Below are 15071 nucleotides of genomic sequence, written 5' to 3'. Positions count from 1 at the left end.
ATTGTGTATCAGTTAAAAACGAGGTTGGAGGCTGGGGGAACTTGATTGTGAGCTAATCCCCCACTGGGCTGCGCGTGCATGCCTACCCCAGCTTCAAAATCAGGTAAAAAGAAAAACCAGTTCTACCCATCTGGGGCTTAGCTCACGGTCAAGCTCCTAGCCTAGGACCTCCCAGGCTAGGGATCCGAAGCTAATTATCAGTACCCCACTAATCTGCAGTTCCCAGGTGGTTTGGGGAAAACCGTAGTTAAAGTGATATAAAACCAATATTCATAGTCTAGAGAGATACTGCTGCTCAGAAGCAGTGATCAAGGGAAGGCATTTGAGTGTTTTCTAAAATTATGGCCAAAGCTGCTGCTCTGCATTCTGAAATAATGTTATAGAACTGTTGTGTAGCCTGCTCTGGTGCACAGAAATGAGAGCTAAGGCAAAGACAGTAAAACAGATAAGCCAGGCATGGCATTGGATTAATGTCCAAAACCCTCCATGCTTGATCAAGACAACGTGTCAGCACAAATAATGGAATGATTGGTTGTCCCTCCAGATTCTTTAGGCAGCGCAAAGTTCAGTTGCTGGGTTCCTGCAAAACATCCCCAACTGCCTGAGCCTCATAGTTGCAATACTAATTCTAAACCACATGAAAGAACCTCACACCTGGAGAGGTTTTCAGTAGACAGATTCAGCGGCTGTTCAGCCTGCCAGTTCTGTTCCAACAGCACAAAGCATGCTTTCAGGTGGCACAGATTTTACCACACTTTGTATGCGGACATATGGCACTTAATTTGGACCAGGTTCAGTCATTTGAAAGCAATAGCCACTTGACCTACCATGGCCAGCTAACAGCCACTTGATTTCCCCTAAGCTAGTGCTCTGCATTGAAGTGGTTTCTCCAGGCACCAACCTTGGAGTAATCAAACTACATTTTCTGTAGGCCCCAAATCAGTTGAGTAAGAACTTGGTTTCTTTTCTCTTTTTTTTTTTTTTTTTTTTGCTGTGATAAGAGTCATGCCATTCAGTATGCAAGAGTGCAACCGAGGTTCTAGACTTTTCCTGTAGCTGTGTGTGCTAAAGAGCAAAACTAATCCCTGGTAACTAGCATGGAAGACCCAACCCTATATATGCCCCAGGTTTGCAAAGCCTGGAGGTTGGGCCTTTTGAGAGAAGAAAGGGGTTGCTAAAGCCTTCTTCTGCCTACCACTTCTCTGCGATCCCTCTGCCCCGCATTGCCCAGCTCTTTCCCTGCACTGCTCTTCTCGCCACAGGAAGCATAAGGATCAGGCCTGGGGCCCATCTAGTCCAGCATCCTGTTTCACACAGTGGCCCACCAGATGCTGCTGGAAGCCTACAGGCAGGAGTTGAGGGCATGCCCTCTCTCCTGTTGTGACTCCCCTGCAACTGGTACTCAGAGGCATCCTGAAGCAGTGGCCATTGCAATTACGCAGATCACAGTAGCCCTGGGCCGTGAACCCACTGGTGGCTTTACATACTATCACAACCAACTGCATGAGGATGATGAATGTCCAGGTTGGACTTCTGTTGCAGTGCCAGTGCTGGTTTAGGGCTGTGGTAATATGGATTTCCTGAGGGAAGAATCCAGGATTTTTCAAATAATCTAAAAGACCCTTATAATGCAGGAAGTCCAGAACCTCTGTCAACTCATATTCTAGATAAAGATACCCAAAGGGGTAACTCATGTTGGTAGTAATTCAGTTCAGATGCAACTTAGCAATAGTGCGTTTTAGTTTTAGTTTCCAACCAATTAAAAATAGCTGAAATGGTAAATCGTAGGTGCTTTATAAATAAATACAGAATTGTTTTTCTTCCAAACTACCTTTTTGCAAATGCTTGGCAGGCATTTCTCTCTCTCTCTCTCTCTCTCTCTCTCTCTCTCTCTCTCTACCTACTAAGGGGGGAAAAGTTGATATAAGCACAGGAGAACTGTGTTCATGCATGAAATCCCTATAAATTGTTAGACTAGGGTAGAGTGTTGCCCTGTCACGACTCTAGGCCACAACTCTAGAACCAAAACAGAGAACAGAAAATACCTTGTTCTTTTGGCATGAGTATAACCTAATGCATGTATGTCCTTTAAAAATTTCTTGGTGAAATCTTCTTGGGGGTTTTTGTGTTAAGTATACTCATAACAAGATTAAGATATTTGCCTCATAAGATATAGTATAAATCTCGAAGCACAAGTCAAATTCAGGATGCCAAAGCATCTAAAATGTTTTCTTAACCAAAAAATGTCATGGATTGTAGAATCAAACAAGGCTTTGTGTACAAAACAGAACTCTGGTCTGATGCATTAGCACACCAGAATGCAAAATTCTGTTGCATGTCAACAATGGTGATGATGTTCAAGGATCCAAGTCAACTCCCACTGAAGCAACTAGCCGACTTCCTAATGAAGCTTCTAGGGGCTGTGAGGGCACAGCAGGAGCCCTCACGCCATTTGCTGTGATGTTTAAGCCTTTAGACTCCAATGCACTCCCCATGCTCTGGAAGGGTTCTCCAAGAGCAGAAATCACATCACTGAACGTTAGCGACATGTTTCCATCTTGCAGGCCCTTCTGGAGTGTGGGGAGCACTCCAGAGTCTAAGGGCCCTTGCACAATTGTGATTGCACAGGGAGAATTGCCCGAGGGCTCCTTTTGGGCCCCTGCAGTCCCCAGAGGTGTGAACACTTTTTTGGATGTCACCACTGGCTAACATGATGCACAGTGTGACAGAGATGAAATGCTCTGCTCCGGGCCTGCTGTGGACTTGTAAAGCAGACCCAATCCTGTACAGAAGCAGCTGCTGCACAGCAGTGCTACCGCAGTTTCCCCATTAACCCCAATGGGAGAAACACTTGCTTCTGAACAGCGCCAAGGCTGTCTTATGAGTCTGCTGTAGCCTCAAGGCAGAAAGTTACATGTGCATCATGTAAGCCATCATGTTTAGATTTGGACACCAACATCTTAAAGCAAACTAAGCAATCAGTCCTGACAAGCACTCTTCGCATTTCTATCACCTGCTTTTTATAATACATGTCTGCGTACTGAGCCCCAAGCCTACCTATAACATGTGGTTTCACTCTATGGTGGGTGCTGTCCTAAGTATTGCTCCAAGATCCTTTAAAATGTTCCTATCATTATTTAGGAAGTAATTTGATATGCATTTAAAAATGTATTCTCTCTCTCTCTCTCTCTCTCTCTCTCTCTCTCTCTCTCTATATATATATATATATATGTGCATGTGTGTGTGAACTCCTTGCAAATTAAGAACTAGCATCTAAAGCAGAAAGTTACCTGCCCAGTTTAGTCCTTGCTATTTTTCTGCTTGCAGGGAGGGTGGTTTTGTGTTGGTATTTTTTGTACACACAGAAAATGAAAAAATGTGGTTCCCTCATCTACATATCCATTCTACTACCCCACGATTCTACCCTGTCATTCCCACCTTATTCTGCTGGGTGGGTAAACCAGACAAGTCTCTGCTTCAGGGATAAATGCTCATGGCCACTTCAGTCCTAAGTATCTCAACTCCTAAGAGTGCAGTGGAAGTAAATTCCATTGCATTCAATGGGACAAAGAGCTGCTTGACAGATGCATGCGCATCACCCGCTGACTTGTATTCAGATGTGTGAACTGACTCTAATTAATGAGAAGCATGTTGTGTCAGGTGATGTAAGGTGACATGAAAGTTCTGTCTGATGTTTGATCTGTGATGGTTCTTTCCCACATGCAAACCCCCATTTGAAGGCAGAAGTCATCAAGTGTTAATACACATTAAGAATCATCCCTTAGTTCCACTGAATTTGGTGGTACTTGCTCCTAGATAAGGGAGCTAGTTTACAACTGCAGCCCTCTTTTGTATTAAGAATGAAGTTTGCAATCACTGGACTGTGACATATGCAGGGAATATCACAGGTTCTCTTCCCATTCATAAGCGTTCAGGAAGGTCCCAGTTCTAAATAACCCCAGGGCATTTTTTGTATGGGATGGAATCTGTATGAGATCTGAAGGGCACTTTTCTATTCTGGAGAGGTGAGTGGCTTGGAGCTTTGTTAATGCTGTAATGAAAAGATACTGGAGACATAATAAGCAGACAGAGCTTGGCAACACACACAGCATCATTCTGTTATTGCATTTCTGTCCAAGCTCCGATTTGCTCCATATGAGAAGAATTCTGCAACGTTTGGCAGTCCCTTTGTTACATGGACAAGCATTTATTGTTCATATGGATTGAGGCATTCTCTTGCTTATTATGTGTGGATTGTGTAGCTGAAGCATGTATAAGCTCAGCAAACTGCGCATTAATATGCTGTGGCAGCTAGCCAGTGCTGGGCATTCCTTATAAGTCGCCTAATGTGTTTGTGATTGCATCAAATGGTCATCTAGGAATATTTAGAAAGGGTGTTTTAGGTACCAATATCTTCCATTCAATCCCATAATTCTTATTTGTATGGCAGCAATTGCGGCAGAGAGAACCAAAACTCAAAGCATCTTTTTCAAACATTGCCTGCTTGGAATTCTAAAATGATTGACTCTGGTCCACAGCTAGTACCATTTGTGAGCCATACTGCTATTAAACTTGACAGTTTTCATAAATTGTCTAAATGGCTTTTTAAAAAGCGATCTGTTGCAGGTTTTTTTCTTCTGAGGACTGGTTCTCTTTGTAGGAGACAGGAATGCAGGCTGCTATTGCATCCTAACCCAAATTTCTGGAGGCTGATTGTGGTTGCTTAATGTGCAGGGGATCCCAAATTCGGGTCACCAGATACTGCAGGACAACCACACTCATAATCCCCAGCCACAGCACCCAAAGGCTGTTGAGAACCCCTGCATGATTGCAGGAAGGGATTATGTGAGTTTTTATTTGTCTGTCTGTCTCTCTGACATTTATATACCGCTCTATATAAAATCGCAGGGTGGTTTACAATTTAAACAAACAGCAAAATAAAACCTATACATGTTATTAGAGATTACAATTACCATAAATAAAACTTTAAAACATCATAAACTAAAAAGCTTGATAAAACAGGTGTGTTTTCAAAAGCAATTGGAGATGGGGAGATTCTGATGTCATTTGGGAGTGTGTTCCAGCACCCTGGGGCAACCCTAGGGAAGGCCCAGTTTTGGGTTGCCACCAAGCAAGTTGATGGCAACTGCAGCTGGACCACCCCCGATGATCTTAAGAGGCGGTGGGGTTCATGAAGAAGGCATTCTCTTAAATAGATGAATTCTCCCTCCCCCCCCCACCATATTGTAGTCCAACAACATCTGAGGGCCCAAGGTTGGGAACGCCTGCTGGTTGGTGAGGAAAAATTGCACTGTACATTCACAGAGACACTTCCCTGCATTTTCAAGAGCTGGGCATTGAAATGAACCCTGGAATTAAATAAGCCATTATGAATCTTGGCTCAGATTCAGCCCCTTTCCTCCCTAGGTTTCCCTCCTTTCGGTGCTAGGTGACCTCTTTCTTTCTTCCTTCCTTCCTTTCAAGGAGGGGAGATAATCAAATAAAAACCAGTTGATATTGGGTTTCCAAGGGAAACCTTTGGAAGTGATTCCTCCCCCCCCCCGCCGCCTTCTCCCAAAGCAAGCTGTGTGATGCACACGTCATACACAAACCTTCCACTGGGGATTTGGTTTAAAGTAAATATACTGCAGTATTTGAAAATGGTCTTCCCTGCTGAATCTTTGGCTAGACTGGACTTATATACATTGCATTAAAACAGACTGTGCAAATATTAACTGTAATTCATTGGACATATGATAGTTAGCTAAAGAAAATAGGGACTGAGCTGTAAACAGAGCTGGTGCGGTCTGGCAGTCAGAGTTAAAATCTAGATACGAGAGACCTAGGTTTACATCTCATTCCCTTTACTGGGTGACCTCAGTTCCCCCTCTGTAATGTGAGAATAAAGCAGCCTCCTTCCAAAGGTTGTGCTGAAGCTAAAAGAGATTAAAGGTATGATACAGTCAACATTATGCACAAGTCAGTGCTATTGGTTTTTTTTGGGGGGGTGTCACAACGTAGCTAACTCTGCCCTCTCTTGTAGTCAACATGTTCAAAGTGCTTGCCTTCAGCTGGATTGCATCCAAAGATGGTAAAATAATTTGCTCATTAAATGCATCGTGTAAATGATTACAATAATGTAAATGTAAATGATACAATAATGGTATCAGAGAGGAAGTGGGGCACAGAACATTAAGAATCCAACAGATTGTGGACAGTGAAAAAACACTCCACACTTCATTGTGGGGGACAGATGGAAGCAAAACAGCCATGGGCCATGTTAGACATTCCATACTATGCCTTTTAGCCCTTAAGTATCTCCTTGCAGGACCATGCAGAACAGAAGTTCCCTGGAACTTTGCTAAACAATATACTTCTGGGCCCTTAGAAGCCCCTCTTATTGCCAGTCATGTTGTCCTTGGGCCTGTGCTGACCCCTAATGTAGACATATTCAAATGGCCATGGTAGACTCGGATAAAATGCTGGAAACCTCGTCTTGGTTTGTAGCCAGTCCAGGGTGAGCCCGTGTCATGCACCTATTTGCTGTAGGCACCAGCTTTTTGGCATATGTCATAATCACCATGGCAAGCGCTCTAGAAAATCCAGTTACAGGGGCATCAAAAAAACATGTATTCTAGGCGTGAAGGCGGATGCACAGGGCTGCCCCTCCACAGGCTAAGACACCCTGGGCACAACGCACCCAGACGGGTCGTGTGAATGGGCTCGTTCTGCCTAGGCTGATGATAGGTCGCACCCATGGTGAAATGGCCGTCCAAGAGCTGCATGGTGGTCCGTCATGACGCAATATAACCACTTAGCCATGGCCACACAGCGATCAGCTGGGGCACAGGAGGGGCCCTCTCCACCACGCAGGGGCTGTGTCAATGGGCCCCCTTTCTGGAGTTCCGCTAACACGCACTTTCTGCCTCGCTGCGGTATGTGCTATGCCAAGCGCCAAGTCCCTTAAGGTGAGGAGGCCTTAATCTTGTTTATACCTCTTCCACACACTGGACAGCATCAGTGGCTTTGGCCTGTGTGCTCGCTTGTGATTATAATAAGGCGCTCACTGTCTGGCGGCTTGCGGGAGAGAAGGGGATTTATTGGCCGCGGCATGGCCTGCTCCCCCGGCCCGTGCGAATGGAGCCGCGTGTGGCTGCATGTGTGTGTCCTCGGAAGGAGCCGAGCAGCACCCGGCCTGCAGCAAGGCGGGGAGGGGGTGGCAATGCAAGCCGTCGGCTCCGCACCGAGTTTTCTCTTTCTCCCCCCCGCCTTTTCCTCCATCCGCAGCCGCCGCAACGCACAACCCCCTCGCTGTGAAAACTCCGGCGGCGGCGCCCGTTCAAAGTCGGGAGCGCTCAGGCGCTCTTTTCTCTCTTGCGAGAAACGGGTGGCCGGGAGCAGCCATGGAGCGGCGGGATTTGGGAGCGCGGCTTGCGAGCGCATCCTCCTCGGCAAGGGCTTGAGAAGGGGGCAGGACGAGCTTCCCTTCTGGGCGGCAGGCAGAGGCAGCTCCGAAGCCTGCCCTTCGCTGCGCAAGGAGGAGAAGTTGAGCAAACAGGAAACGCGGTGGCCGCACACACGGCAGCCGCTGCCGCTCTGATTCACTGGGGCTTGAAGCTCTCCCAAAAGCGGGGGGAGGAGGAGGAGGGGAGGAGGTGTTGCCTCCCGCCCGGGGGAAGGAAAGCGCTTGGCTGCTGCGCGTCGCCCAGAGTCTCCCGCTTGCCAGAGAGGAGCAACCCCAGCCAGTCAAGGAGACGCGGCTTCTCGCGCCTGCCGCCGGCAGCATGCGCGCAAAGAGCTGGCGGACTGCGCTGCGTCCTGAGAGAGAGGACTGAGCGGCGCGCCTCCTTTGCTGCTCGGGCGCGCCTCCAACTACAGCCGCCGCCGCCGCCGCCTCCTCTTCCCGAAAAGTGTCTCTGCCGCCCGGACTTGAGCAGGAAAGGCTGGAGGCGACTGTTGTTTCTTCGTGGTTCCCGCCGGAGACCCCAGCCCGCCTTTCTCCCCATTGCCTGGGTTTAACAATATGAAGGAGCAGCACTCATGTGTGGGCACTGGGCATCCCCCCATGGCTGGGTATGGCAGGATGGACCCGCTGGAGCTTGCTGTTAGCCCCGTGAAACGCTTGCGAACTGAGTACCCCTTTCCCTATCTCTTCGCAGAGGAGGCCTACCAAAAACTGGCCAGCGAGACCCTGGAGGAGCTGGACTGGTGCCTGGACCAGCTGGAGACCTTGCAGACCAGGCACTCCGTCAGTGAAATGGCCTCGAACAAGGTAGGACCCACCGACTCCTATCGCCACCCCGTTGCCGCCGTCTCGCTTTTTGCGACGTCTCCCCGGCAAGGGCTGGCTACTTCTCAGCCCATGTGCCAAACTGCTGCATACAGTCGTGGACTGCGGTTTAGCCAGCCAATTCCTACGGGAGCTTGCATCCTGGGCTGTTGGAAGCCAGCAGCCTGTCACAAGAATGACGATTGCATTCCCACGTGCATGCCCTGTGGTGTGGAGAGGTGTTGTGGTGGATCTCTCGACGGTTATCTAACTGAAGTGCAGCTGAAAAGCTCCTTCTGTTTGCAGTCCGGGGAGTAAGTCCCGTTGAACTCCTTGGAACTTAACTTCCCAGTAAACATGCATGGGAAGCTGGGGCGAAAACCTGAATTCTGGCATTGTGTGTGTGTTAATGACTATCAGTTCGATCCTGTGCATGTTTGCATGCAAGTAAGCCCCACTGGATTCAATATGACTCGCTCCCAAGGAAGTGTGGATAGGATTGCAAAGCCCTGCAGTAATCTAAACATTATCTGATATTCCTTTTTTAAAATTGCAAGCTGTGTGGATAAATCAGAGGATGTTGACAGATCCACATTTTGCCAATTGTGATTGCATTGTAAATGGACGGGGGTGGGTGGGGAGTAGAGCTGACCCTGATGGGGGAATCTGAGGAGGTGGTGCACTTTGGGATCTAAAGCTACATATGTCATTTAAAGGTTGTGCGTAGTTGCCATTTTGAAAACAGGATGGGGAAAATGATGTGTGTGCAGCATTATATAAGGCAACTTAACCAAAGGTGTTTTGCTGTTAATGTCAATTACTAAAAGTGGTAGAAGACGTGGTTATAGCCTGTTGCTTTTCTATGTTCCAGGACAGTTACAGGAAAGGCCTTGTGTTTGCTTACGTATAGAGGTAACAGATTTGTGTACACACTCCGTATGAGTGCTACATATATAAAGAATGGAAGATGCTAGGTTTTGCAGTTATGGAGGCCGTGCTGAGCATACTGACTTGCATATAAGTCCTGTTGGTTACATTGTAGTTTACTTTTGAGTAGACTTAGGTTTGAGCAGCAAGTTTACATTGTCATTCTGTTTCTATAACCATTAAGAAAAGTTTCTCTCTCTCTCTCTCTCTCTCTCTCACACACACACACACACACACACACACACACACACACACTCTCTCTCTCTCTCTCTCTTTCTCTCTCACTCTCACTCTCTCTCTCACTCTCTCTCTCTCTCTCATGACAATTAAAAAAAAAATCCTTCACCCATTTTTAAACTTGTCAGTGAAACTTTGTTATACCAGATGCTGTTGTTCTAAATGTCATTTAAAACACTTAAATTTTAGCAGGGGAGTAACGTCTTCTGGCTTTTGGGCCACCTTTAGTTAGTTGTTGTTTGCTTGTCTGTTATCTTTCCTGATCATTTCTTATTGAAGGCTTGTCCACACAAACAGCAGGAAGAAGGAGAAATACCTCTGAATATCACAAGCCCCTTGAGCACCCACACAAAGATTGGGATGTTGGAGCCGCTGGCTCAGTTCAGATGATCCAACAAAGTGTAACTTGTTGAATTTTGAATGAGCCATCAAGACAGTGTGCCCTTGCCCCCCCCCCTTTTGAGTGCCCAGCTAAATGCAGAGCTTCTTTCTTAGTTTATAAAATGACAGTTTCCCATGATATCCAGACCAGGAAACTGTGGTTTAACAATCCTCAACAAACTAGGTTATCAAATTGTGATATGCTTGGTTGATTCATATGAACCATGCCACTAAGTTAGTCAGTGGTTTCACCCTCTGTGCTTTCCAGTACTTGAAGTGACTTGCTTGTGTGAATTCTTCTTGTGTGATGGAGTGACAGCACAGAGAATGCATGTGTTTTACTGTTAGCAATATGATCTGTTCCCTAACTCTTTTTTGAGTGGGTTTTCTCCATGGCTTTGAATGTTTAACTGCTGTGTCTTTTCTATTAATGACAGTGAACCCAAAGTTCTTACAAAAGAAACTTCCATTAAGGATTTGATCCTACTTAAGCATGTGCTAAGCAAACACAGAAGGCTCTTTCATATGTTATGCATTAGCAAACCCTGGTTTGCCACTGTGTGTACAGTCAAGGGGGAACTGCACACATCCAGTCACAACTCCCTGATGAGTGTACTTGTATGATACATGTGTTTGCAAACTGCTACGTGTTGCATTAATTTATTTGCAATTTTTAAGAGAACACTTAAAACAACCTTGATGTACATCAAATGTAACGTGTGAAGCAGCCCTTAGTTTAATTGGTGAAAACAATAAGGCTATTGATGCAAATAAGAGTGCGCAGTTAGCAGCTTCATTTGCAAGCTGTGAACCAATTTTGCTAATATATTTATTTATTTAGTTAACAAATTGTTTGACCATCTCTCCCTCACATCATATGATCATTTTTCATATTAGGTGCCATCTATTAGGTGCCATCAGCTTATTTCAGGTTTAATAGTAAGCCCATGGTGATGCTTATGACCCTAAGGGGCAGAGCTGCAGATTTTACAAAGACATTTTTTATAAATTAAAGGGTTTTTTTTTACAAAGCATAATTAAAATATTATTTTAGCAGTTCAGGATCATTTTCTTGAAAACATTATTTAATCTGAAGGTAAGATGCAGTGTTGATGATTTGTGAAATTTAAAGGGGTGTTTGTGCAAAAGGCACACGTTTTGGATGTGTTTGGTGGTTAAAGAACCTTCACTGATACTAGGGGAAAGAAACATTTCGCAAGGAAGTGGCTCTTCCCTTGGTTTCAGAAGTAAAATCGTGCAGCCAAGGTTTCCCGTATGAGATGTACAATAAGCTGAGTTGCCATAGCCACTCTGAAGGTCATCCCGAATGATGCCATTCCTTACATCAGCACTGAAAATTTATACTGCAGGCACACAATGATTGGTTTTATTTTGTGCATAAAATAGGGATGTGGGAGTTTTAGTTTCTTTGCTGCTAATTAAATACAGTGCACCAATGTGATAGTGTTAGCCAAGAAGCCTCTGTGTCCAGAGCTCATTGCTGCCGGGCTCCTATGTCCTGGCATGCCACAAATTTGAATTCCTGGTACCAGCATCAGTTTGGTTTTTTTAGGCAGTTAGTCCTACACAAGTCTAGTTTCTAGAAACTGTGACAACCAGACTATCTGGGATTTTTCAGCTCTGAGTAGGAGAAACTGGTATTTATAAACAGGGATCTCCCTACACAGCCTTCCGCCGCTGGGAGACCAGTGTTGGCACAGGATCTCTTTGCATGGTTGGATGAAGGTGCCCGCTGTTCAAAATAATCCTAAGTAGGTTTTATGTGTTGATGGGAGATAATGCTGTTCAGGGCTTATTCACATTGTGTACTTATAGTTCATGGGCAGTGTGTGTGTGCACGCATACGTGTGCATACATCAGTTATCTCCAGTCTTTTTGAAGTGTCCAGAATACACGAGCGCCTTTGACTAGCAAAACTAAATCACATAAACAAATATAGTTCTGATGCTTGTATCAAGGAATATTTTGAAGAGGACTCCTTGGGCCATAAATATAATTCAGCCCAATCCTCAGTGCTGGCCAGGACTGCACAGGAGGGGAAGGGGTGAGTAATTTTGTCCCCCTGAGATTCACAGAAGTTTGCTCAAGGAAGTGGTCAGTAATCCATTGCAACCCACTTGTGAAGTATATTGCTGCTTTTCTCCATTTCCCAAGCAAATTGTGATCTCAAAATGAAAAATGTGGGGAATCCAGCATAGTACTAGCTCCTCCTTCTTAGCTTTGCCCTGGCCCCCTCCAGTTGTTCCATAGTATTAGGATAATAATGTGCTGGGGCAAAGGCCACAAGAACTAAAGGTTTGCATGAGTGACACCCAGAACAATTTCTTGGAGATGCACTGGTAAAACAGTGATGCTAAGTTAGCATATGAGCAGTGTTTGCATGTGTGCATGTACCTCCTGTGCAACACACACAGGCTGTGCCATACAGCTGTGTTTGGAGGATTGCAGTGAGATCTGGAAATAAGACATTGCATGTACTGCTGGGAACAGGGAACAGTAGAGAGTTTGCTTTCTCCTACAAAACATGGTTTTAGTAATCCATAATACTGAAAAAGTGATCTTGGGTATACCTGACACACTTGAACAATAGTAAGAATAACAAATGCATAATATTTTTGAATGCACGCAGAATGTCTCTGAAAAAAATCATTAAAGCAGAAGTGAAAAAAATGTGTGTTGCAAATTAGTCTTTCTTAGGCATGCATCCAAATGGGGCTTTTGCTTTCTTCACAGAAAGGTACAGTCCAGTAGAACATACTTGCTAGATCCTTTTGATTTTTCAGGTTTTCGCTTTCATTGTCAGGGCCTCCTTTCAAATATTAGGGTTTGTGGTACTCCTGCTCTGCTTATCTATCTACTAATGCAAAGTAATGTTAGGCTATTTTGTGACCTTAAGCTTAGTCACGCCACTGGCTTCAAGGAACAGGACTGTGCATGTGCTTAAATGCCACAAGGAGAGATGGAGAAAGATCAGGGGATGGTGGTGGACAGGTGCAGCTATTGACACTTGGCCAAGCAGTGCTTCTTCCTAAATGAGCAAGGAGAAGGGGAGCTCATCTCTCTGTCTCTGACAGTCAGGTACAGCTAGAATAAGAGTCCCTTTGAGTATGTGGCTCTTTCCTGGGGCTCCATCTGGAATTTTCCTTTTGAGATATTAGTTCCTGCCGATGCTTTCTGTACCTTGATGGCTCTACTAGGGGGAAAGGAATTTATGTGACCAGACACACTTCACAGCCAGAAAGAGGAAAGGATGCAAAACACAGGCTGCACGCATGGCTGCTGCACTAAAGCTCTTAGGCTGGGGGGGTAGGGGGGGTTGTTCTAAATTTCTTTTCTGGAGGGACCTTGGGTCAGATCAGAAAATATCAGGAGCTCCCACCTCCCCCTGCCCCTACAACAAAAATCTGAAAAGATAGGGTTCCTTGATTGTACTCAAAGTGCAAATTCAGGGAACCAGACTGCAGTTGCAAATACGTGCAAAAAAGAAAGACACACCGACCCTTGGCCAGGCAGTGTTTACAGTACTAAGAAAGGATCTTGAATGGTGTTGGCTGGTGGCAGGAGATGCCCTCTTCTCAGTGCTGTAAAACTTGCTTGTACGCAACTCCAGAAGGGGCTGAAGGGTATGTATGTAGGATGAGGGACAATAGCTCAATTTTGCACATGCTTTGCATACAGACAGTTCCAGGTTCAAGCCCCAGCACCTCCAGATAGGGCAGGGAAATACCCCTGTCTGAAATCCTGGGAAGCTACGACTAGTCAACATAGACAGGATTGTAGGTAGACCAATGGTCTGACTTGGTATAAGTCAGCTTCCCATGTTTGAGCTCTCTCTCTTGCAAGAGATTTTAGTGCAGATTGTTCCCATCTCTAGGAGAATTTCTTTAGCATCATCATCAGCTGCTGCCGGGAATGTCTGGTGAAGACTCTACATACAAGGTTGCCTCACAAAACTTTTGGAGTTCTTTGAGAGTGTCAACAGGTGTGTGGATAAAGGTGATCTGCTTGACATAGTGTACTTGGACTTCCAAAAAGCTTTTGACAAAGTTTGAATAAATAAATAAAGCTCATCATCACAGACTCTTAAATATATTTTAGCAGTCATGGGATAAGGGGACAAGTACATGTGTGGATTGCTAACTGGTTGAAGGACAGGAAACAGAGGGTAGGGATAAATGGAGAGTTTTCATAATGGAGGGAAGTAAGATGTGGGGGGCCCCAGGGATCTGTACTGGGACCAGTGCTTTTTAGTTAATTCATAAATGATCTAGAAGTAGGGGTAAGCAGTGAGGTGGCCAGATTTGCAGATGATACCAAACACTTTTGGGTAGTGAAATCCAAAACAGATTGTGATGAGCTCCAAAAGGATCTCTCCAAACTGGGTGAGTCGGTGACAAAATGGCAAATATGGTTCAGTGTTTGCAAGTGTAAAGTGATGCACACTGGGATGAAAAGCCCCAACTTCAAGTATATGTTGATGGGATCTGAGCTGTCGGTGACTGACCAGGAGAGGGGTCTTGTGGTCATGGTGGACAGCTCGTTTAAAGTGTCAACTCATTGTGCGGCAGCTGTGAAAAAGGCAAATTCCATGCTAGGGATGATTGGGAAGGGGACTGGAAAAACTGCTAATACTATAATGCCCCTACACAAAACTATGGTGCAGCCACACCTGGAGTACTGCGTACAATTCTGGTCACCACATCTAAAGAAGGACATTGTAGAACTGGAAAAGGTGCAGAAGAGGGCAGCCAAGATGATCAGGGGCCTAGAGCACCTTTCTTATGAGGCAAGACTACAACACCGGGGGCTACTTAGTTTAGAAAAAAGATGACCGCAGGGAGATGTGATAGAGGTCTATAAATTCATGCATGGTGTGGAGAAAATGGATAGAGAGAAATCCTTCTCCCTCTTGCATAACACTAGAACCAGGGGTCATCCCATGAAATTGATTGCCAGGAAATTTAGGACCAAAAAAATTGAAGTACATTTTCACACAATGCATAATCAACTTGTGGAATTCTCTGCCACAAGATGTGTTGGCAGCCAACAACCTGGATGGCTTTAAGAGGGGATTGGATAACTTCATGGAGGAGAGGTCTATCAAGGGCTACTAATTGGAGGGCTATAGGCCACCTGCAGCCTCAAAGGTAAGATGCCTCTGAGTACCAATTGCAGGGGAGCAACAGAAGGAGAGAGGGCATGCCCTCAACTCGTGCCTGTGTGCTTCCAACGGCTT

The 15071-nt window shown here is 45.5% G+C and overlaps 1 protein-coding gene across 21 annotated transcripts in view; it reads left to right on the top strand.

Annotated features, from left to right (window-relative positions):
* The window catches only part of PDE4D (phosphodiesterase 4D), a 990732-nt gene that overhangs the window by 901218 nt on the left and 74443 nt on the right, over positions 1–15071 (top strand). For 20 of the 21 annotated variants that reach the window (XM_053289923.1, XM_053289926.1, XM_053289927.1 and 17 more), the window contains one exon: positions 8160–8272. In XM_053289923.1, coding sequence (XP_053145898.1) covers positions 8160–8272 — 113 coding nt within the window. Of the gene's footprint in view, positions 1–8054; positions 8074–8159; positions 8273–15071 lie in introns of those variants that run through there. The other variant, XM_053289942.1, reaches the window with a different exon arrangement.

Source organism: Hemicordylus capensis, chromosome 2 (assembly GCF_027244095.1).
Source record: "Hemicordylus capensis ecotype Gifberg chromosome 2, rHemCap1.1.pri, whole genome shotgun sequence".
Lineage (NCBI taxonomy): Eukaryota > Metazoa > Chordata > Lepidosauria > Squamata > Cordylidae > Hemicordylus > Hemicordylus capensis.
The sequence above is the reverse complement of the archived record's forward strand: the minus strand, read 5'-3'. Positions and strand labels throughout refer to the sequence as shown.